The 24,710-nt window shown below is 47.1% G+C and overlaps 2 protein-coding genes across 9 annotated transcripts in view; one reads left to right on the plus strand and one right to left on the minus strand.

Annotated features, from left to right (window-relative positions):
* LOC101946744 (serine/threonine-protein phosphatase 1 regulatory subunit 10) overlaps positions 1 to 24,710 on the minus strand; it is a 345,369-nt gene that overhangs the window by 237,046 nt on the left and 83,613 nt on the right. The window lies entirely within an intron of this gene.
* Positions 13,545 to 24,710, plus strand: part of LOC101934324 (butyrophilin subfamily 1 member A1-like) — a 34,292-nt gene continuing 23,126 nt past the window's right edge. For 2 of the 5 annotated variants that reach the window (XM_065564972.1, XM_065564974.1), the window contains exons 1-5: positions 13,568 to 13,875; positions 16,098 to 16,214; positions 19,749 to 20,096; positions 21,488 to 21,769; positions 24,564 to 24,671. In XM_065564972.1, the coding sequence (XP_065421044.1) occupies positions 16,109 to 16,214; positions 19,749 to 20,096; positions 21,488 to 21,769; positions 24,564 to 24,671 (844 nt within the window). In that variant the 5' untranslated portion in view covers positions 13,568 to 13,875; positions 16,098 to 16,108. Of the gene's footprint in view, positions 13,876 to 16,097; positions 16,215 to 19,748; positions 20,097 to 21,487; positions 21,770 to 24,563; positions 24,672 to 24,710 lie in introns of all 5 variants that reach the window. The other 3 variants (XM_065564977.1, XM_065564975.1, XM_065564976.1) reach the window with 3 other exon arrangements.

A 24,710-nucleotide genomic window follows, 5' to 3' on the forward strand; every position in this document is an offset into this window, starting at 1 on the left:
CCCTAGCCCTGCCCCTGTCCTGCCCTAGCCCCGCCCCTGCCCCTTCCACTCCCTCCCACTTCCTGCCCCCTCAGAACCCCCAACCCTCCCCCCCACGCCTTGTCCCCTGACTGCCCCCTCCTGGGACCCCTGCCCCTAACTGCCCCCTAGGACTCCACCCCCTACCTAAGCCTCCCTGCTCCTTGTCCCCTGACTGCCCCCTCCTGAGACCTTCCCCACATCCTAACTGGCCCCCTAGGACTCTACCCCCTACCTGTCCCCTGACTGCCCCAACCCTTATCCACACCCCCACCCCCAGACAGACCCCTGGGACTCCCACGCCCCATCCAACCACTCCCCACCCCCTGACAGTCCCCCCCAAAACTCCCAACCCATCTAAACCCTTCTGCTCCCTGTCCCCTGACTGCCCCCTCCTGGGACCCCTGCTCCTAACTGCCCTCCAGAACCCCACCCCTACCTAAGCCTCCCTGTGCCTTGTCCCCTAACTGTCCCCTCCTGAGACCCCCCACCTGTACTCTGACTGCCCAAAACCTGACAGCCCCCCCCGAACTCCTGACCCATCCAACCCTCCCCCTGCTCCCTGTCTCTTGACTACCCCCCACAGAACCTCCCTGCCGCTTCTCTGACCCCCCGGCCCCCTTACTGTGCTGCAGAGCAGCGCGCTCGACAGCGGGGGAGGGGAGCAGGGTCGGAGCTCCAGACTGCCGGAGGCCGAGGCGAACGGCTGGCCGGCGATCTGCGAATGCAGGGGGGAGGGGGAGGGAGGGAGAGAGAGAGAGGAGGGGAGTGGTGTCAAGTTGCAGGGGAGAGGAGGGGGAAGCGGAGGAGGGGCTCCGGCAGCCTGAGCCCCGAGCGAGTGGCACGATCCGTCCGGCTGCCCTGTAAGCCGTGCGTGCTCTGCATGGGGGGGAAGTCCGGACGTTGACAAATTCCCCCCGGACGCTATTTTTAACTGAAAAAAGCCGGACATGTCCGGGGGAATCCAGACGAATGGTAACCCTATTCACCCCCCTTCCCCATGGTCCATGCTAAGGCCTCCACCATATGCTCTCCACTGTCCAGGGTCACTGAGTCCCACTCCCTCTGCATGCAACCCACTGGAAAAACATGAAAAAAAAAAAACCAAGAAAATCCCCCACTTCATCACAGTTTCATTGTGGGTGAGTTATTGCTTATCAAAATTGCGGAGTGGGTCATCTTGATCCAACATCGCAAATTGAAAATTTTGTTCACTAAAATATTATTTATGTTTGCAGTAAATAAAAGATTTGACATATTAATAAATTCTCAGAAATGTGGAGACTGAATTATAATTCATATTCCCTCCGTACATTCAGGGGAAATGAAATAATGATATCTTTGTTATTTTATTTGTATTTTTTTCATCTTTTTCATTCTTTTTTTATTTCATTTTTCCTCGAATTTGGCACCCCATTTAACTTGGCACCCTAGGCGACCGTCTAGTTTGCTTAGATGGACGGGCCGCCCTGTGTATAAACACTAAATGCTTTTCAGCACAGCCTGGAGTAATGAGAGACTATCTGGGAATTAGACAATCCAGTCCCAAAGGGGGAACTCAGGATTAATGATCTCTCTAGTAATGGGGGGAGGGGGCATCAGAATAGATAAGATGCTCAGGGTGTGTTTGTCACGCTCTCTGGTGTGGTTCACAGCTATGAGTGCCAACCTAAGGGCAGCCTGGCAGAAATTTGGGCAGACAGCCCAAGCTAGTGGTGTGTTCTGTAATTAGATTTCACCAAGCCAGTGACATATATGAACTCCTGGATCACTATCCCAGTCTTACCCTAGATTCACAGACAGTATCCTTTGACCCTCCAGTTTGTCTTGCCACCCCGACAATCTGGACTTTGTGATAAAAGGTCACTTATTCATAAAATCACATCACATCACGTCGCTCCCAGACCAGTCACTTACCCCAGATCAGTTGGTACCCTAGATCTTACACCAAAGACAATGCTGGCAGCCAATTCTATAGTAAATTAACTAAAGGTTCATTACCTAAGGAAAGGAAGTGAGAGTTATTGAGCGGTTAAAGCAGGTAAAACATACGCACAAGTGAGTCACAATTTGTAATTCCAAAGAGTGGCAGTGATTTAGTTGGGGGCTGAAGGTGACAGCTAGTGGTGTTCTGTTATTTTCTTTGTTGGGCCTGTCTTGCAGGAGGTGACTTCTGGGTACTCGTCTGGCTCTGTCAATCTGTTTTTTCACTTCAGCAGGTGGGTATTGTAGTTTTAAGAATGCTTGATAGAGATCTTGTAGGTGCTTGTCTCTATCTGAGGGATTGGAGCAAATGTGGTTATATCTTAGAGCTTGGCTGTAGACAATGGATCGTGTGGTGTGGTCTGGATGGAAGCTGGAGGCATGTAGGTAAGTGTAGCGGTCAGTAGGTTTCCGGTATAGGGTGGTATTTATGTGACCATCGCTTATTAGCACAGTAGAGTCCAGGAAATGGACCGCTTGTGTGGATTGATCTAGGCTGAGGTTGATGGTGGGATGGAAATTATTGAAATCATGGTGGAATTCCTCAAGGGCTTCTTTTCCATGGGTCCAGATGATGAAGATGTCATCAATGTAGCGCAAGTAGAGTAGGGGCGTTAGGGGATGAGAGCTAAGGAAGCGTTGTTCTAAGTCAGCCACAAAAATGTTGGCATACTGTGGGGCCATGCGGGTACCCATAGCAGTGGCGCTGACTTGAAGGTATATATTGTCCCCAAATGTGAAATAGTTGTGGGTGAGGACAAAGTCACAAAGTTCAGCCACCAGGTTAGCTGTGACATTATCGGGGATACAGTTCCTGATAGCTTGTAGTCCATCTTTGTGTGGAATAATCTTTCCAGCTAGAAGCCCTCTACACCAATATTCCAGCACCCAAACACTAAGAGGGATGGAAAGATGGGAAGGAAACTCCTGCACCTAACAGGATGGGTGGAAAGCCGTGAGCGATATCTGCTGACTACAGCCCTGCTCTGGGTGAGATAAGGCAGAACTGAGGGCTTTTACTCATACCACATTTTTGGGATTCTCAACTTTTTCCTTCATTAGCCAAGTGAAGGCAGTCCTCACTTGTGGGGGTGCCTCTAGAGATGTCTGTTTCCTCCGAGGCCTGGAGATTGGGCACCCATGGCTCTTCCCCTCATTCCAGCCAGGTGATCAGCTGAGGTTTGGGAATGGGAAACCCTGCACATGGGGTGAAATCAGGGTGCATGGAGTATTGAGAGAGTGTCTGTCATAAAGGGCATTCCATGTCCTGGTGCTGTGCTGGGAGAATCTGGAATCCAAGGGAACGGGAACCTGGTCACTGAGACCCCTGGGGGGAGGGAGACGTCTGGGGAGGTGGGGAGAATTGTGATGCCCTCACTAGCAGTTCCCAGGATCTGTGCACTTTGGGGGTTTTGCTGATGCATACATAGCTCTAGAGTTAAACCCCTGCCTATTTCTAAACCTGCAGAGCCCTCCCTATGGCTGGAGTAATTCCCAAGGAGGCAGGTGAACAGGGATTCTCTGTGTGAATAAGAAACAATATAGATGGGGAAATACACAGCTTCTCCCCCTTGAAAGCTGGAGGGGTGGGGATGGTTTAGCACATCCATTAGGTTTGACACCCGTATCCCATTGAAGGGGTTTGGAGATGCACGTCTCTCTCACATGGCAGCTGTGGTTATTTAACCAGATGGTTATTAAGGCTCCTTCTCAGCTCCATTTATTTACCACCTTTAGTTACTTACTGTAAATAAAACATTACAAACAATTCTTGTTTGTTCCACTCTAATGTCCCAGCTGCATTTGTCTGGGGCAGAGTCCTGGGATTTGCTTCCTGACTTGGTTGTGCCCCCCCGCCCCCGCAACCCTCTCAGGGAATATCACACCTCTAGGAGGAGAGTTTGGGGTTTACTGGGATGTGTCACTCTCCAGCCTGTGCTCTGTCTCTGTCCTGTGCACACCCATGTCAATCAGGAATTGCTCAGCTGTGCTCTGCGGAGAGGTGACTGGTTACACAGGGTGCGATCCATGAAGGGACTTAGGTGTTGCAATGCTGAGCATCACAGGGCCTAATTTGTAGGTAACCAGAAAATCACATTCTGCAAAACTGAGTCAGGTGTCTAAACTCCCTAGACAATACATGGGCATCAGTCACCTTACAGTGAGATTCACAAAAGCCAGCTCACTAGGCAGGGAGCCATCTAAACTAGACAAGGGGAGATGCTGACAAGGGGAGAGGGGTGTCCTAAGCCCTGCCCCCTCTCACAGACCGGTGCCTAAATCAGGGCTGCAGAGGGGCGTCTGTCTCTGCTTAGCCACCCACAGACGGGAACCCAGCGCCTGACATTCAGTGACTCAGGTGTCTAAGGCGTTTCTTGCTGGAATGAGGTAGGCAACTGCCTCGCTCCACACAAAATGTGAGTGTGGGGGTGGGGAGAAGGTGGAGGTGGTTTTTGTGCTGTCACCTGCCTTATAACTTTTACCCCCATGGTTAGAGCACTCAGCTGGCACATGGGAGATGCAGGTTCAACTCCACTGTCTAGAGTAGCTCACGAATGTGAGTACCAACCTCAGGGCAAACAGTTACAAACCAGGGTACAAACCCCAGGCTAGGTAACAAATGTGCATCTCTCAAGCACCGTAACAGCCTGAATATGGAGTCACAGACAGTCCCCTTGGGTTCTCGGGTCTATCTTGCTGCTTTTCTGCCTCCTCCCCTCCTGCATCTCCCTGCTCCCCCTGCTGGAGCTGCCACATTCCCAGCAGCAGAGTCTGCGTAGCTCCTGGCCACAGGTGTCTCTTGTTAAAGCCACCAGCTGCTCTATGCTGGTCACCAGAGAATGGTGGAAGATGTGAAACAGAAGACAACCTCTCCCCAGCCCAGCAAGAACCATTAATAGAAACCTTCCCACCCCAAGGCAAAGGGAGCAGGAGGTGGCGGCACTGGAGGGAGAGACTCTTGTCCAGAAACAGGGAGAAGCATCCAGGAAAGAGCCCCCCTCAGCCCAAGGCAAAGGAATGTGACAGCCCTGAGGGGAAGATCTCGCCATTCATGTCTCTGAAATTAATATTTCAGACATGTAGAAATATTCACCGGCACCCACCTGGTCAGAGTTAAGGGTGTTTGGATGCTGGGCAGTGAGAAGGTTTCTGTTTACTGGTGTGTGTGTGTGTGTGTGTGTATCCCAGACCTGGTTAGGTGCCACTGGACTGCAGTAAGGGGAACCCCAGATAATTCAAGCCTCTGGGACTGGAACAGAGCAAATGCTGAGCAGAGGGGAATTGTATATGCCAGAGGTGGCCAACCTGAGCGTCAGAAGGAGCAAGAATTTACCAATGTACAATATACATTGCCAAAGAACCTCTGTAATATGTCAAGAGCCCCCCATCAGCTCTCCCCACTCCAGCCCCCAGTGCCTCCTGTCCACAGGCAGCCCCACCAATCAGTGCCTCCCCCTCCTCCCCATGCCTCCCACCTACTGCAATCAGCTCTTTCATGTGCACTGGAGGCTGAGGGGAGGCAAGCTGGGGGGGAGCGGGAATGGGAATTTGGGGAAAGGTGTGGAATGGGGGCAGACCCTGGGGTTCAGCAGTGGCCCCCCTCCTCCGGGCACATTGGAAAGTTGGCGTCTGTAGTTCCAGCCCTGGAGTCAGCGCCTATGCAAGGAGCCATATATTAACCTCTGAAGAGCCGCATGTGGCTCCGGAGCCACAGGTTGGCCACCTCTGGCATAGGGAGTCTAAGCCCCTCACTCAGCTTTGTGGATTGCAGGGCAGTTCCTGTGACTCCCTACTGCCCATTGTCTCTTGATAAATGTCCCTGATGTCAGGGCCAGCCTTAGGGGTGGATGGATGGGCAACCACCAAGGGGTCCTTCTACGGGGGGAAAATCCCTCCTCCCGCTGCTGCTCTGCTCCTGTCTGCAGCCACCACTGCTCCTGCTCCCCTCCCCCCCGCCATGGAGCTGCCCCTGGCCACCCTGGTACTGGGAACCTCCTGTCTACTGTGCAGAGCTGGGAATAGACTGATGTTGGGGTGTCCCCCTCCCTCCTCCCACCCATCTACCCTGTCTCTGCTGACCTGGGGTGGGGGGACAGGAGTCTGGGCTGCTGCTTCTGGGTGAGGAGTGGGAGCTGCTGCTGTCTGAACAAGTCTTCAGACTAGTGAATGATGAGCTTAAAGTGACAGCGCGCTGTCTCTCACACTCCCCTAACACACCCACAACCACACACTGTCTCTCACTCCCCGAATACACACACTCTCCCCCCAACACACACTTGTATTATTGCTGTTACTTCCTGTTGAAATGAGGAAGGCACCTATGTTCTCTGTAATTTTATTCTTTCAAAGTTGGTTAAGGATTGCACTGCTATTATTGTAGGGTTTTTTTTTTACTGGTCTGCACATTTCATAACTTTATTTCTCTCTTATGCTTAAATTTAATTCTTGAAAATAAACTGTCTCTGACTTGTTACTGACAACCTAAGAGTGAAGACTGAGTTTTCTTCCACAATATTGTGCTTTGTCATTCAGTACTTAAAATGGTACAATCAACTAATAGTATTCTCCTAGAATGTAAATTTAGCTTCTACTCACCTTAGCAGTGCCAGTTTTTTTTAAAAAAATAGCTAAACACATAACTTTAGACACTGTGCAGATGCAGGTTGCTCATTTACAAAGGGTATTTTTATCTGTAAAATAACTTAAAATTCATACAAAAATAAAAGTTCCAAGTCTGATACTAATAGCAACGATGGAGTCAAAAGTTAGTGAGTCACATACATAATTGTGATGAGTAAACATAAATGCCAAAATAATTAGAAAAAATAATTCCCATTCCTAATAAAAGAGAAAAAACCCTTAATCATGTTTGTTAAAACTAAGGCCTTGTCTACACTACGAGAGTAGTTCGAATTTACTTGCATCGAATTTTTGGAATCGATATTGCAAAGTCGAACGTCTGTGTCCACACTAAGGACAGTAATTCGACTTTGTGAGTCCACACTAACGGTGAAAGCGTCGACATTCGAAGCGGTGCACTGTGGTCAGCTATCCCACCGTTCCCGCAGTCCCCTCTGCCCATTGGAATTCTGGGTGTAGCCGGCAATGCCTTCTGGGTAACAAAATGTGTCGAGGGTGCTTTTGGGTAACTGTCGTCATCCGTCCATCACTCCCGCCCTCCCTCCCTGAAAGCGCCGGCGGGAAATCAGTTCGCGTACTTTTCCAGTCATTGACAGCGCGGATGCCACAGCACTGCGAGCATGGAGCACGCTGCGACCATCGCTGCAGTTGTGGCCGCTCTCAACGCCTCGCAGCTTATCATACAGGTTTCCCTGAGGCAGATGCAGAAAAGTCAGGCGAGGAGGCTACGGCACCGCGGTGATGTCCTGAAGTCTGAGAGTAGCACAGACCTCTCAGAAAGCAGGGGACCCAGCGCCGAGGACATCACGATGGCAATGGGTCATGTTGATGTCGTGGAACGGCGATTCTGGGCACAGGAAACAAGCACTGAGTGGTGGGACCGCATAGTGCTGCAGGTCTGGGATGAATCCCAGTGGCTGCGAAACTTTCGCATGCGGAAGGGAACTTTCCTGGAACTTTGTGAGTTGCTGTCCCCTGCCCTGAAGCACAATGACACCCGGTTGCGAGCTGCACTGAGTGTACAGAAGCGAGTGGCCATAGCCCTCTGGAAGCTTGCAACGCCAGACAGCTACCGGTCAGTCGCGAACCAGTTTGGGGTGGGCAAATCTACCGTGGGGGTTGTTGTGATGCAAGTAGCCAAGGCAATCGTTGATGTACTGCTGCCAAAGGTAGTGACCCTGGGAAACGTGGAGGCGATCATAGATGGCTTCGCAGCGATGGGATTCCCAAACTGCGGTGGGGCCATAGATGGAACTCACATCCCTATCCTGGCACCGGACCACCAGGCCAGCCAGTACATTAACCGAAAGGGCTATTTTTCCATGGTGCTGCAAGCACTGGTGGACCACAGGGGACGTTTTACCAACATCTACGTGGGATGGCCGGGCAAGGTTCATGACGCTCGTGTTTTCAGGAACTCTGGTCTGTTTAGACGGATGCAACAAGGTATTTACTTCCCGGACCACAAAATAACTGTTGGGGATGTGGAGATGCCTATAGTCATCCTCGGGGACCCAGCATACCCGCTAATGCCCTGGCTCATGAAGCCCTATACTGGCGCCCTGGACACTGAAAAAGAACTCTTCAACTACCGGCTGAGCAAGTGCAGAATGGTGGTGGAGTGTGCTTTTGGCCGTCTCAAGGGGAGATGGAGAAGCTTACTGACTCGCTGTGATCTCAGCGAAACCAATATCCCCATTGTTATAGCAGCTTGCTGTGTGCTCCACAATCTCTGTGAGAGCAAGGGGGAGACCTTTATGGCGGGGTGGGAGGTTGAGGAAAATAGCCTGGCTGCTGATTACGCACAGCCAGACAGCCGGGCGATTAGAAGAGACCTGCGGGAAGCGCTGTGCATCCGGGAGGCTTTGAAAGCAAAGTTCCTGAGTGAGCAGGGTAACCTGTGACTTTTAAGTTTGTGTACAGAGAAGCTGAACCTGCCCCCGTTTCTTTACCCAGTTAATGTTGACTATCCTCTCCAGTTACATACCCCCTTCACCCCCTTCCAACACACGTTTCGAAATAAAAATAGTTCTACTTTGTTAATGCACACCGTTTTCTTTATTACTGTTTTCGCGGGAATTTTTTAAAACTGGGACGCAGACTGTGGTGCGGAGCGGGTGTAGTGTAGTGACGCGAATGAAGCTTCTAAACTCAAGGATTGACGGGCTCCGCTGCGGTGGGATGGTTGTTTCAACGGAGCCTGTCACCCCTCCTGATCGGGACTGTGTCTATGGGGGGGCTATGTGACTTTGTGGCAGGGGGAGGACGGTTACAGATCCCCTGCTGCGTGGCTCTGTGATCCAGCATAAGGACCGCCGCTTAAGATCTGTAACTGCCCTCCCCCGCCACAAAGTCACAGAGCAACCCACCCCCCACCCAACATTACATCAAAACAACCTCCCAGACTAACCGGGGTAACTAGTTACTGCATCACTGCACTGTGTATGTGCCCTGCTGCTGTGCCTGCCCCCGCCTATGTACCCTGCCAAAGGTGACTGTCCTGTCCAATTACCAACCCCCTTTCCCCTCCTCCTCCAAAAGAACATGATGGAAACAGTAGTTAACATGAACGTATTTTTTATTATCAACTACACATGGAACTGGGAGGTGAAACTTGGACAGGGGCTTGTGTCAGGCGGGAAGGAAAGAACTTTTCAAATTTTGGGAAATGAGAGCCTTCTGCTACTAGAGCTGTCTGCAGGGGTGGAGTGAGAGTTAGCAGGGACTCTGCCGCCTCTCCTTCTTTGGACTTTGGGTGAGGTGGGTATGGGACTTGGTGGCGGGGGAGGGCAGTTAGAGATGGACTGCAGCGGGGCTCTGTCCTCCTGCCTCCGTTCCTGCAGAACATCCACAAGGCGCCGGAGCGTGTCTGTTTGCTCCCTCAGTAGTCCAAGCAGCGTTTGAGTTGCCTGCTGGTCTTCCTGCCTCTCCTCCCGATCCATGTTTGCTTGCTGCATTTGGGTCAATTTCTCCCGCCACTGGGTCTGCTGTGCTGCCTGGGCTTGGGAACAGGCCATAAGTTCAGAGAACATGTCCTCCCGTGTCCTCTTCTTCCTATGCCTAATCTTCGCTAGCCTCTGGGAGTGTGATGCCAGGCTAGGTTGTGAGACAGTCGCAGATGTGGCTGTGGGAATGGGAAAAAGGGAGTGAATTCCTCAGAAAGATAAATGTAGTTGTGAACAAAGAACATAGTCTTTCTCTGTGAACAAGACCATGCACAGCACCTATCACATGCGCACTCAGCACAAGGTCGAATTCTCGGCCTTCGCATTCAGTGCCTGGGGTCTTCCACAGCACATTTGAGAAGCGGGGCAGCACAACGGAATTTCTGTTGCAGGCAGACATGGTAAGCCGTAGACTTGTGGCAGTTTAAAACTTTTATATTACCACTGGCCTCATTTCACATTTAAAGCAATGTCAGTCCCTGCTGCCAGCAATCCGGCAAGCGGGAACTCTGCCCCTGTCCCACCCCCTCGCGGCTGTCCCCAGGAACGATCCCTTTCGGCAGCCCCTCTCCCGCCTCCACCGCGTGGCTGCAAACCAGCGGTTACAGTTCTGTAAAGGAATAAGCAAGCAGTCCCAACACTAACATTCCCCTACCTAATTCAAAGCAGGTCACCATGGGCGACATCACCCTGATGAGGATCTCTGACAGCGAGAGAGAGAGAATGCTCCGGGAAAGCCTCCAAAGACCAGGGCCGTATGCCGCCCTGCTGTGCAGAGCAATGATTCCCGAATACTTGATAGTCTCGTGGCGCGGCAACGTGTCGTACTTCGGAGGACCCAATAAGGCCGCTCTCCCCAGGAACCTCATGCAACGGCTTTCCAATTACCTCCAGGAGAGCTTCATCGAGATGTCCCGGGAGGATTACTGCTCTATCCCTGCACATATAGACCGCATTTTAATGTAGCTGCAGTAGCAGGGACTAAACAGTAGAGCGGCTTGGGCAGGACAATCACGGAAAACCGGACATTGCTAGATTTTTTTTCAAAACTTGCACTGCCCATGACTGAACCGTTAAGTGCCTAGGGCAAAGTAATCATGAACAACCCATTCTTTTAATTGTTAATATTCCTGTTCTGTTAAAAATAAATGTTTAGATGTTTACAACACTTACTGGCTGATCCTTCCCCAGATTCTGTGTCCGGGGTAACGGCTGGGGACGCTTCGTAGGGGATCTCTGTAAGGGTGATGAAGAGATCCTGGCTGTCGGGGAAATCAGCGTTGTGAGCGCTGCCGACTGCCTCGCCCTCCTCATCTCCTTCCTCATCTTCCCCGTCCGCTAACATGTCCGAGGAACCGGCCGTGGACAATATCCCATCCTCAGAGTCCACGGTCAGTGGTGGGGTAGTGGTGGCGGCCGCACCGAGGATGGAATGCAGTGCCTCATAGAAACGGGATGTCTGGGGAAGGGATCCGGAGCGTCCGTTTGCCTCTTTGGTCTTCTGGTAGCCTTGTCTCAGCTCCTTGATTTTCACGCGGCACTGCGTTGCATCCCGGCTGTATCCTCTCTCTGACATGTCTTTTGAGATCTTCTCATAGATCTTTGCATTCCGTTTCTTGGAGCGCAGCTCAGAAAGCACGGACTCATCGCCCCCCCAGCGATGAGATCCAATACTTCCCGATCAGTCCATGCTGGGGCCCTCTTTCTATTCACAGACTGCACGGCCATCACTGCTGGAGAGCTCTGCATCGTTGCCAGTGCTGCTGTGCTCGCCACGATGTCCAGACAGGAAATGAGATTCAAACTGGCCAGACAGGAAAAGGAATTCAAATTCAAATTTTCCCGGGGCTTTTCCTGTGTGGCTGGTCAGAGCATCCGAGCTCGTACTGCTGTCCAGAGTGTCAACAGAGTGGTGCACTGTGGGATAGCTCCCGGAGCTATTAGCGTCGATTTCCATCCACACCTAGCCTAATTCGACATGGCCATGTCGAATTTGGCGCTACTCCCCTCGTCGGGGAGGAGTACAGAAGTCGAATTAAAGAGACCTCTATGTCGAACTAAATAGCATCGCAGTGTGGACGGGTGCAGGGTTAATTCGATGTAACGGCGCTAACTTCGACATAAACGCCTAGTGTAGACCAGGCCTAAGTAAATACATTTTTAGTGGTGTGAAAAACAATTAACTAAAACAGAGTAGATAATGGCAGTAACACAGAATGTGTCTGTTAGAGAAATTAAGCAGATTTATTTATCTCTACTAAAGATAGAGTACAAAGTATCAAACGTGTGTTTCTGATACCTGTGGAAATATTTTGCTGTATTATCTCCTGATTGTTCTAAATTTACATATAAACTCAAAATGTAGCTTTAATTGCAATTTGTATATATATACACCTCTACCCCGATATAACGCGACCTGATATAACTCAAATTCAGATATAACGCGGTAAAGCAGTGCTCCGGGGTGGGGCGGGGCTGCACACTCCAGTGGATCAAAGCAAGTTCGATATAACTCGGTTTCACCTATAATGTGGTAAGATTTTTTGGCTCCCAAGGACAGCGTTATATCGAGGTAGAGGTGTATTTTCTTTCTTTATATAGGAATTAGATACAGTGCTCCTGTCGGCTAATTCCTATCTTATCTGCAAAAATCGTAGAGTTTTCAGGTGCCTAGGTAGCCCCTGGAATCAGAGGTGAAAGTGGGTCGGTGCGGGCCAGTACGGCGTACTGGTAAGAACCGGCTGTTGGTACCAACCCGTACATGGCCAACGTCAATGCAGTGCCCGGGCTTTTAACATCGCTGCCCCTTTTGCTCACCCCCATCGGCAGCCCCGCCGGCAGGGTCCAGTAGCTGCCAAACCCTACAGGCCGGGCCGCCGATGTGGGGAAGTGAAAGGGGCAGCTGCCCTGGGGGTGGGGGGGCAGCAATTTAAAAGTGCTCAGGGCTCCCAGCTGTGTGGCAATGGCAGCCATGAAGGGCTGGCTGCGGGAGTCTGGTCCCTAGCCCCACCCCTTCCACCCGAGGCCCTGCCCCTTCGGTGGGGCCAGAGCCATCCCCCCACCTTACCCAGGAGGGACCTGGCGTACCGGTAAGTCCCTCAGCTTACTTTCACCCCTGCCTAGAATCACGGTTAAAGTTGTCCCCAGGTCCTCTCCCCGCAAAAAATCTGAAATGGCACCTTGGTGAGCCAGGAGTGGCTAGAGGGCTGTGGGAGGGCCATGGGCTCTGGCAAGCTGCAGCTCCTGTGTGACAGCACAAAGCCCTCAAATTAATCTCCTATCCCCTCATCTTGGAGTCACAGCTCTCCCAAGCTGCTCCAACTAATTCCTCCAGCATTTGGTCTAGCTACACCTCACACCAGGAATACAGCTGGGGACGGTGCATACAGATCATTTCCCAGTGACTATTGACAGCCCCATGCAGGAGGGTTAAGGTTGCACTGGCCTGTACCTTAACTCTGTGTTTCTTGGTTTTCAGAAGTTTGAGTTTTGATGAACTTACACCAGGTGGGGGAGATAAAATCTTTTATGGGACCAACTCCTGTTGTTGAGAGAGACGAGCTTTGGAGCTGCACTGAGCTCTTATTTAGATCTGTGTTGCTGGGAAGCTCGTCTCTGTCCCCAACAGAAGTTGATCCAATAAAAGATCTCACATCATCCCCCTTGTCTCTGTAATAGACCGGGGCCAACATGGCTGCAACAACACATCAAATCACTTCTGATGAACTTGATGTTTTGGAAGGTCACGATCTTCAGTGGGAAACCGGAACTTTCTTTTTGACATCACTACTGGATTCACAGTCAGTTGTTCATCCAGTCATGATTTCAAAGAGAATCTTCTTCCTGCTTTTGCTGAATCTAAAAACTAAATCGCAACCCCCTCCCCCCCCCCCCCAACAACACCATCAAACCCCCTTTGGTAACATAAAATTCCGGTTTCCCACACACTTGCGGTGCAGCAGGACTGGGGCTGTTTCTTTAAGAGAAGGCGCGAACCTCCCCACGTGACAGGGTTTGGAATGCGGCAATTGACAGTGTTACTTTCACTTTCCCCAGGCGAACGCTGCGAGCCGAGCGCAGGTTTATCAATTGGGAACAAACCACGTTGCTTTTAACACCGTTCTACGGAAAAGCCATGAGACAAAACTGCAGCTCTTTGATCGCCACAATTAGCTGAGCAACATGCGAGAAAACCGGGAACAGTCAATGAACGTGTAACTGCCCCAGCCAGAGGGATGAAGTCTGACCACACCCGGCAGATTTTAAACTTCTCAGAAGACCCAATCAGGTGGGTTAATTTTGCTTCAGCAGGACTGTTTATAACGTCTAATACACGGTACTTATTGCTTGGACTGATTATTAAAAACACAAGGAGTGAATAATCTTGTGATAATTTCTCTCTCTATGGGAACTTGACCGTACAGCTACATTCAAAGTGATGTACCGTCAAATACGTTGCAGTTTGTTTTCATAGCCATGTAACATGTGACCTTTACAGCTTGTTGAATTAGTCATTTCTTTGTTTTGCTGAATTTTATTCAAGAACAGTGGGCCCAATACTGTTCTTGGGGGAGATTTGAAACTTCCTGTATTTTGAATACAGGAAACTTTCTGCACCAAACCCAGCTGCCATCAGTCTAGTTTCCTGCCTGTGCTGTCATTGCAGTTTTCTGCCTCTTGATTGGGGGGCGGGGTGAATCCTTTTGTTCTTGTAAAAAATAAAATCATGCTCAGAATCAATTGAAACAGAAAACAGCCTCCTTTTCCTCTTCTGAACTCAGTGGGAATTAAGCATGTGCCTAAAGTTGATCCTGTGTTCAAGAGTGTCACTGGGTAGGGACTTTAGGCTATATTAAAAAAGGGAAATTTATAGATTGTGTAACAGATTATCTCCTCCTGTGTGCAGGGCTGATGGGGGGAAGCCGGTACAAATTACCGGGGTCCAGAAGAGTGCCAGGGGCCCAGCTTCCCCCCTCTCGTTAGCCCTGTTTAGCCGGTCCGCCCTTGCTGGGGGTTCCGAAAAATCTTTTTCACCGGGGCCCGAACCCGCTCTCGGCGGCCCTGCCTGTGTGAAAAGCCATTCAAAGGGCAATATCATGAAGAAACCTATAGGAGTACAGCTATTTAAAATGGTAGTGTTGTTGGGAAATTATGTTTTTGTTTTGTTTAAAACATTTTGCTTATTTTTAAATTTTTAATCACATATTATTGCACAAAATATTAGATTTTAGTTTTTCTTTTTCAGTTTTCATTTTTTCTCCCATTTCTCCTTTGAGACAGGATAAAGGATGGATGAATAAAATGTTTTTATTCCATTTGATGAGGGTTTCTCATTTTGAATCAATTTGAAATATTTTTTTCATTTAGCATCATTTTGTTGAAAAATTAGAAACATTAAAATAATAGGAAAAATCAGTTTTTAAAAAAAAATTCTAAAAGCCATATTCTATTGAAAAATCAGTTTTGTTTAAGTATTTTTGACCAGGTTCAGTACTGTCAACTCTCATAGTTTTTTGTGATTTTTATTTGGAGGGCGTGTGGGGTGTGAACAGAGGTAAAGGGGGAACAAGGTAAACATTTTGGGGGCACTTTCACTGGTTTTCAGCACCTCCACTGTGTAAAAACTGTTCAAGTGACACTGCAGACAACACAAGACCAGACAATACCACACACACCTAACACACTAGGGTGGGGGTGACACTGACTGTTGAATACTGGGTTTGACAGTGCTGCTGCTCTGTTTTTGAAAGGCACAAACAAACTTCAGTTTTCTGCAATAATTCATCCAATCTACACAAACCAATGTATCACACCTATTCATTTAATTCATCAAAGTGCTGTAGTTCTTTGGCAATAAGGGTCTGAAGGAAATGTCAGACACTCAGGGTGGATGAAAATTGATCTTTAAAAAATGATTTAAAAAAATTAAATCAGAGGCTTTTCTTTCACTTGGATTTTTTAATTTGAATTAAATACTGGTTTATCTTTCAAATTAAAATTATGACAACTGATGCTAAGGCATATATATATTAGAATTTAAATTTATATATGTATAACATTCAAGCAGTATATGTTTGCTTCAAAAGTTTTAAAGAAAATCAGATCAATGAAGCGGTGGCAGTCACTGGCTAAGCATCTGGAAGCAGAATTTGTTTAAGGGCTCACTCAGATTTTGACAGCAATAGCCTCTTCTGCAGGTACAGAGAAAATATTTTATTTGTTTCAGTGTACCCAACTAGCTGAATTCAATGACTCGTCCATTCAAAGTTGAGAAACCAGTTGGGAGTTGAAAAATCAGGAAAGTTTGTTTTCCACTTTGAGCTTATCATTAAAAACAAGGTGTGAGAGGATGAGATCTACTAGCTCTAAAATCTTGAAGGACACGGTGACCAGAAACAATCAGTTCAATTCACTAACTACAGATAATAGTTCCTTTTTCCTAACAAATCAGATTTGAATGCAAAACATGTTTTAGTAAAGTATTTTTCTCTTCTCTATCCTGTTGTCCAGATCACGTTACAATGAAGATGAAGGTTCTTTCATCCTGTCCTAGCTCCGCAGTGAGCGCCTCTCTGCCTAATTTGATCATTTTCTTCATTATTTATCACATTCACAAGCTGGAATCAGGTAGGAATCCCACTGGTCCTGCTGCTGCTTTGTGGGATTTGTTTCATTGTATTGATTTATAAATCATGCCTATTTCACTCCTTTATACAAAACTGAAAAAAACCCAAACCAAAAAAAAAAAAAAACCCCAACCCCAAACCCACCCCTGGAACAAATTTCAGATTGGCTCAATATCAGTAAATAAGTCTCCACTTCCTCCCCAACCCTTCTGGAGGAATAATTCTCCACCTGCTGCATATGAGGCAACTCAGTTGCTCTATCCATCTAGGTAGTTATATCATCATAGCATTTGAATGTGAGGCTGTATGGAATATGGGTGACCATTTATAATAGCATTGATACCAATATTACAAAATCACAATAACTCTTATACAAGATATGCCACGAGAAGTAATTATGCTGCTCTGCCCTGTGATGATTAGGCCTCAACTGGAGTATTGTGTCCAGTTCTGGACGCCACATTTCAGAAAAGATATGGACAAATTGGAGAGAGAGTCCAGAGAAGAGCAACAAGGATGATTAGGGGTCTGGAAAACATGACCTATGAGGGAAGATTGAAAGAACTGGGTTTGTTTAGTCTGGGAAAGAGAAGACTGAGAGGGGACATAACAGTTTTCAAATACCTAAAAGGTTGTTATAAGGAGGAGGGAGAAAAATTGTTCTCCTTAACCTCTGATAATAGGACAAGAAGCAATGGGCTTAAACTGCAGCAAGAGAGGTTTAGGTTGGACATTAGGAAAAACTTCCTAACTGTCAGGGTGGTTAGACATTGGAATAAATTGCCTAGGGAGGTTGTGGAATCTCTATCATTGGAGATTGTCTAACCTGCTCTTAAAAATCACCTGTCAGGGATGGTCTAGATCAGGGGTAGGCAACCTATGGCATGCGTGCCAAAGGTGGCATGTGAGCTGATTTTCAGTGGCACTCACATGCCCAGGTCCTGGCCAGCGGTCCAGGGGGCTCTGCATTTTAATTTAATTTTAAATGAAGCGTCTTAAACATTTTAAAAAACCTTATTTGCTTTACATATAACAATAGTTTAGTTATATATTATAGACATAGAAAGAAACCTTCTAAAAACGTTAAAATGTATTACTGGCACGCGAAACCTTAAGTCAGAGTGAATAAATGAAGACTTGGCACCCCACTTCTGAAAGGTTGCCAACCCCTGGTCTAGATGTTGCTGGTCCGGCCATGAGTTCAGGGGGCTGGACTTGATTACCTCTCGAGGTCCCTTCCAGTTCTATGATTCTATTGTAAGGTATCAGTGGAAAAGGCTTGACTTGCTAAATATGATACGTTTGTTTATAGGTCTGTATCATCTTTGTATGGTGAGATATAAATATGTGGTATATTTGTGTCTCAAACTTGTGCTGTGCATTTGGGTGACACCCCCAGACAGACCGGCATCAGCACTATCCAGTCTGCTGTAGAATGAACCATTGAGAGAAGCCTGGGGCTATGATTCAGCAGGACATGTAGACAAGTATCGGGGGTAGCCGTGTTAGTCTGTATCCACAAAAACAATGAGGAGTCTGGTGGCACCTTAAAGACTAACAGATTTATTTGGGAAAAGCTTATACCCAAAATAAATCTTAGTCTTTAAGGTGCCACTGGACTCCTTGTTGTTTTTCAGGACGCGTAGGGACATGCATAGGCGCCGACTTCTACTGGTGCCGGTGAGTGCTTGATACCCCCCTCTGCCCCTGCCCCATCCCCACCCCACTCCCTCCTTCTCCCATTCCGACTCCTTCCCCAAATCCGCGCCCCAGACCCGCTACTTCCCTGCCTCCTCCTCTGAGCATGCCACTTTGCCACTCCTCCCCCCTCCCTCTGAGAGCTTGCTACAGCTGTGTGGCAGCGGCAAGTGCTGGGAGGTGGAGGAGGAGGTGTTGTGGGACAGGGAGTTTGGCTGCCAGTGGGTGCAGAGGACCCACTAATTTTTCTTTGTGGATGCCCCAGCCCCGGATCACCCACAGAGTTGGCGCCTATGGGGTCATGCCGATGGACAAGGGACTCCAAGTACCTTTTCATGCCCATGTGCTTAGAGTTTGTGTTTGGGACAAAGGATGTACATGCCACATGGCAAAGGATATAAAAAGGCAGCTGCATCTTCTCCATTTTGTCTGCAATCCTGTTTCTCACCTCTGGAGTAACTTCCCTACAAACTGAAGCTTTGAACAAAGGACTGATAGACCCATCCAAGCTTTGGATGTGTTCCAGAGGGACTTTGCAAGCTAGCAAATTCACCAGTTCTGCTAAGAACCTGATATATGGGTTCTGAAGTGTGTGTGTGTGTGTGTGTGTGTGTCTCTCTCTTTCTCTCTCTCTGTATATGTGAATATATATGAAAGTATCTGACTGCTTTGACCATTTAGCAACTCTCTTCTTTTTCGTTCCTTTTCTTTTCTAATAAAACCTTTAGATTTAGATACTAAAGGATTGGCTAGCAGCATGGTATTTTGGGTAAGATTCAAACTAGTATTGATCTGGTAACGTGTCTGGTCCTTTCGGGGGAATTAAAAGAACATTTGTAAAGTGAATAGAGTTTTTAAGTAACTTCTCACTGTACTGAACCTATTCGCTGACTGGAAGCCAGAGACTGGAATGCAGTAAAGGGGGCTGTGTGATTTCTTTTCTAGATAACCAGTGTGGGGGATCACGAGCACAGTTTGTGACTGGTTGGTAAGTTTAACTGTAGTGTAAACCATCAGTTTTGGGAGAATCTGCTCTCCTTTTTGTGCTGGCATTTCCACTGTGGGCTGCCCTACGCACCTCTGGTCATGCTGAGCATCCTACTTCACAGGCTTGCATCCTCTGTGACCCAATCCTTTCTCAAACACCAAGGCAACCTGGCCTAAAGCTGAAGTGATTTGGGGTCAGTGAGGCCAAGGCAAATGAGTCCCAGAGTTGAAGACCCTTTACTGAAAATGTCCTGGCAGTGACCCTGTCTGACTAAAAACAGGTGGAGGGGGGCAAAGGAGGAAAACTCAAGAACCTCAGCTCATCTCAATGAAAATTGTGTTCTCATACGAGGTGATAGGTGATGGTCTCCAAAGAAGCTGGGTCCCAAAACATTAAGGTGAAATTCTAGGTGATCTCTGCTGACTTCAATGGAGTCAGGATTTCATCTTTTCACCCTTCTCATATTGAAACCAATGCTGAGAATCACATCAGAAATATAGTGAAGGCAGGAACAGATCAGAGCTCAGGTATACAGTGTATATATTCCGGTCACTCTGTCCATTCACGGGGCATTGAAATGTCTCTGTGGCATATCAAATTAATATAAGGGGAGTTATCAGTGACATCTATACCTGAGCTGGGCTGTCACTTTTTAATGTAACTCTTCCCACCCCCACCCTCAATTGTTTGTTATTGTGCCAAATTTTCAGTGTTCAGGCTGGAAATTTGATTGCCAGGTGTCTGCTCCATGCTGAATTTTTGGAAAGTTTGAACCTATTGAATCAGTCATGAATATATATATTTTTTCCCTCTGAGCTTCTTCTCTTTTTGCTTTGGTGTATTTCACAGCCCAATTCAGTGTGACTGGTCCTGGCCACCCTGTCACTGCCATTGTGGGTGAGGACACTGTGTTACCCTGTCACCTGTCCCCCAGGATGAGCGCTGAGAACATGGAAGTGAGATGGTTCCGATCTGAGTTCCTTTCATTTGTGCACCTGTATCAGCATGGGAAGGATCAATATGGGAACCAGATGCCAGAATATCATGGAAGGACAGAGCTTTTGAAAGCTGGCATCATGGATGGGAATGTTTCCTTGCAAATTCTTAATATCAGACGCTCAGATGAAGGACAATACAGCTGTTTTGTTCAAGATGGTCCTTTTTATGAAGAAGCCCTATTGGAACTGAAGATAGTAGGTCAGCTGCTCTTGTCTATATTATCTTAGTCTGGGCTACAGTTTTTGTTCTTTTCTACTGCAATAACTGTGACTAGCAACTTGTGAATTATTTTAGAGTAACACAGTGTGACCAGATTTCAGCACATGACCACATTCATACACTTTGGAAAATATGCTGAAAACTTTCCCAACCTTTTATTAAAGAGATTTTCAGAATGGTCAAGAGATTTCCTTGCCCAAAAGATGTTTTTGGCTGATTTCAAAAGGACGGAGTGAAAGGAGGGAAAAGACTTCTAGACAAATATGGGCCTGGTTTATACTAGAAAAGTAGGTCAGGGCTTGACTATATCACTCAGGAGTGTGAAAAATACACACCCCGTGAGCGACATAACTAAGCTGACCTAAGACCCCATGCAGGCAGGGCTGGGTCAAAAGAAGAATTCTTCTGTCAACCTAGCTACTGCCTCTCAGAGAGGTGTATTACCAATAACACCAGGAGAAGTCTTCCCATTGGTGTAAGTAGTGTCTACACTGAAGCACCAGAGTGGTGAAGCTGTGCTGCTGTAGCCTTTCAAGGGTGGCCAGCCTGTGGTCTTCCAATTTCTCTGCAGTCATTCTGAGGTGTGGCTAAGGTGGGACTGCCAGGTTTGTAGGCTTTCTGATGTGGTCACTTCTGGTAGTTAGTTGGGGTTCAGTCAAAATCAGTTGTAGCTTTCTGATTGGCTGAGGCCACATAAAGATGGTGGTGGAGAGAGAAGTTATGTATTTACTGCCAGCAGATGAGGCCAAGGATTTGTCCCCTGCTGCTCTGACACAGGAACCATGGAACCAGTTAGATTTATTTATTTATTTATTTATTTTAAAATAGAACAAACAAAATGTCTATCCAATATACTAAAAACTGGCTTTTTGAAAAATCCATATCCCACTAGGTATTTAAATGAAGTGGCCAGATTTCCAAATTTGTTCAATGCTCCATTGCTCTTGGGTGGAGAAGACAATATCTCTCACTTATTCAGTAAAACTATTTTAAAGATTTGTTCACATCTTTTCTTGTGTCCAAGCGTATTGGGAATTCAGAAATTCCAGTGTTCATTTGTCCCTTCTACATGAGCAAGTGATCTCTAGTGGGAGTAAGGTAGGGTTACCATTCGTCCGGATTTACCTGGACATGTCCGACTTTTTGTGTTAAAAATAGTGTCTGGGGGGGAATTTGTAAATTGCTAAAAATGTCCCGGGATATTCTCTCTCCCCCCCCCTCCCCCCTCAATGCAGAGCGAGGCGTGGCTGGGAGGGCTGCAGGAAATTCAGCTGGTAACCCTAAGTAAGGGATCCACAATCTATCACTCATCCTTTTAGCTTTTAAGTTACTCCATTGATTTATCACACATTTATGTAATTTTCCTGTAGGTTTGGGCTCCAATCCTCTCATCTCTGTGGCGAGTCACCAGGATGGAGGGATCCGGATGGTTTGTCAGTCGGCTGGGTGGTATCCAGAGCCCAAGGTGCTATGGAGAGATCTCAGTGGGCAAGAACTACCATCACTCTCTGAAGCAAAATCCCTAGGGGATAGTGGCCTGTTTGAAACAGAAAATTCTATTATTATAAAAGAACATTCAAACCAGAACCTGTCCTGTTGGATCAAGAACACCTTTCTCAATCAAGAAAAGGAATCAACAGTTTATATAGCAGGTCAGTTACCAGCTAAACCCACACCCTGAAATCACCTGCATCAGAAACAAAACAAAACATAGGAAACAAAGAACTGAAGCATCTGTTGTGCATATATTACAACCTACATAAAAACAAAGACGTTCAGAAACTGGTGCCTTAACAGGTCACAACTCAGGCAATCTGATTGCCTTAATTTTGAATATTCAGAGTTATCAGAGTTTTGGGTTTCATGTAAATTTAATCTTAACTCTGATACTCCTGAAACTCTTACTTAAAAAAAAAAAAAAAAGATTTTGAGAAGAAATATTCACCAAACCTTGAACGAGTTTGTTCCTACAAACTTAACTTCACCACAGTGATTTTGTGAATTTTTACACCATCGTTTGTTTGCTATCTTTTCAATAAGTGAAATGTCACCAAATTATGTGGGCTTGTTTCCATTGACATTCAATGGGAGTTGTGCTCATAACTCACTTTGCCTTTGTTTACACATACAAGCTGCAGTGATTATCTACTGAGTTAATGATGAAACCCCTTGTTTGAATGCTCTTATTTCAGTTTCAGAGTGTCCTATGTTTTTAGCTTAAGTCAGTTCCTTACTGATTGATACTAAATGGATAAAGTGTCTTGCATGTTGTCAAGTATCAGGGGGTAGCCGTGTTAGTCTGTATCTACAAAAACAACAAAGAGTCTGGTGGCACCTTAAATCTGTTAGTCTTTAAGGTGCCACCAGACTCTTTGTTGTTTAAATGGATAAAGGACACTATTCAGCTGATTTACAATTTAAAGTTTTGTCAACCAGTTTAGTTAAATTGGGGCAGTCCTGTTACGTGGTCAGCTGTGGAATCAATGTAACAATGACTGCATGAGTGTTATACCAATTTCACTAAACCAGTGCACAAATCCTGTGTGGAATCATAGATTATCAGGGTTGGAAGAGACCTCAGGAGATCATCTAGTCCAACCCCCTGCTCAAAGCAGAACAAATCCCCAGACAAGTTTTTACCCCAGTTCCCTAAATAGCCCCCTGAAGGATTGAACTCACAACCCAGGGTTGAGCACGCCAATGCTCAAACCAAGGCCTTAGGCATGTTTGAAATGCCCACCCTGGCTAGATGATTTAAATGCTGTAAACACAAGAATGGCAAAAGAAGATGTATCAATTTTCAGCACTTAATGTTTGGCTTAATTGCGATTATGATTCATCAAAATAATTGGGGAAATTATTAGTGACTCACCAAAATATTCTAATTACTCCTGCAATTTCTGAATGTGGCTGAACAGTGAGGACCAAATTGTTTGCTGGCATAACTCCACTGAAGTCAGTGTGGTTTTGTGAGCAGAGAATTTGCCCCTGAACTCAATAAAGCTCTGAATACCATGAATCAAACCAGGCCCGTTCACAGGGCCGGCTCTAAGTTTTTTGCTGCCACAAGCAAAAAAATTTTTGGCTGCCCCCTACCCCAGCCCTGAGCTCTCTCCCCTCTTCCCCACCCCCAACTGCACCCTCCTGCCGCCCCAGCCCTGGGTCACTGGTAACTCACTCCCAGGGCGGGTCATTCAGCAGGAATTTTGGATGTGCACAGAACACAGACAGGATTGGTTCCCATATGGTTACAGAACTGCAGTAAAGTGGAACAATTTTCAGCTTGTGTGATTGGAGGATATCTGGATGCATATTATAAGACTGTTCTGCATAAATGAGGAAAAGTTGAGGTGCCTTTATTATTCCTTTGTTCCACTCTTTGTTTCTATGCAATATCACTGTCTTCCTTTAAAACAATCTTTAAAAAAAAATAGCAATGGCTGTTGAAAATAGCAATTCCAGTCCTAATAACCACTGGGAAGCATTTCTTGCTCAAATTATTCTACTTTTTCTACAGCAAGTTACAGTGGATCAGTATATTTGATTTGGGAGAAATGAAGTAACAGCTGCCCAAATTGAGTTTGAGCACTCCTGAATTTGGAGGTGTTCAAATCTGGAAGGCAGGTGCTGGATTCCCTTTCTGAATATTAGCTAAATCTGGAAAGGAAAAGTCAATTTCTGCTTCCATGGCTCAGCAGTGGAAATCCTCCTAAGTGCCTGATACTGTATCTAAAGCTGCCCAGTCTAGGAGAGCCTCCCCTCCCTTACTTTTCATTTTAAATTCTAGTGGGATCCACGTACGTCCCTTGCTAGGTTTCAGATAGACAGGGGCACTGTCCATTTAGTCCACCCAATTCTTTCTTTGGGAGAAAGCCCAGGGCTGGGGCGGCAGGAGGTGCGGGTGGGGGAGAGTCCAGGGCTGGGGTGGGGGGCAGGAAAAACCTAGAGCTGGCTCTGTTCCTACCATTCACAGCAAGCTGCAGGATGAGGTTTCAGTTCCACACTCCTTCCCCCTCCCTTTCCTGTTGATTACGGCCGAGGAAATGCTGGGAAATGTAATTCTTTCCCTGCTCCAGGGCTGGCTCTATAGGCAGGGAGCTAACCAAGGAACTACAGCTCCCAGGGCCCCCTGTTGGTTCTCAGCTCCCAGGCTGGATTCTTGCGCCCCTGCAAATGTGCCGCCCCAAGCAACTGCTTGCTTTGCTGGTGCCTAGAGCCGACCCTGCCTGTTCATTCACAGATTGATCAGTGCTAAAGCTGTGTTGGTTGGAGTAATTTTTACACTCAGGTTTTGGTCTTTTGTGTAGCATAGAGGGGGTCATGTTTTCACTCTTATTTCACACATGTCCTGCTGGGGACTATTTACATAGTTACGTGCAATAGAGAAAAAATTAGTGTTGTCCCTGCTTCCAAACTAATGCAAATCCTGTGGGGTTTATTTTTCAGATTTCTTTTTCCCAAGGGTGAATCCATGGATTGTGGCTCTGAGTGTGATTCTCCTGGTTTTGTTTGTTTGTTTCATTGGCCTCACTGTTTATCTATTTAAAATGAAAGGTAAATGTCACAGGGGAAAATTGTATGAAATTAACAAGA

This window comes from Chrysemys picta, chromosome 12 (genome assembly GCF_011386835.1).
Source record: "Chrysemys picta bellii isolate R12L10 chromosome 12, ASM1138683v2, whole genome shotgun sequence".
NCBI lineage: Eukaryota > Metazoa > Chordata > Testudines > Emydidae > Chrysemys > Chrysemys picta.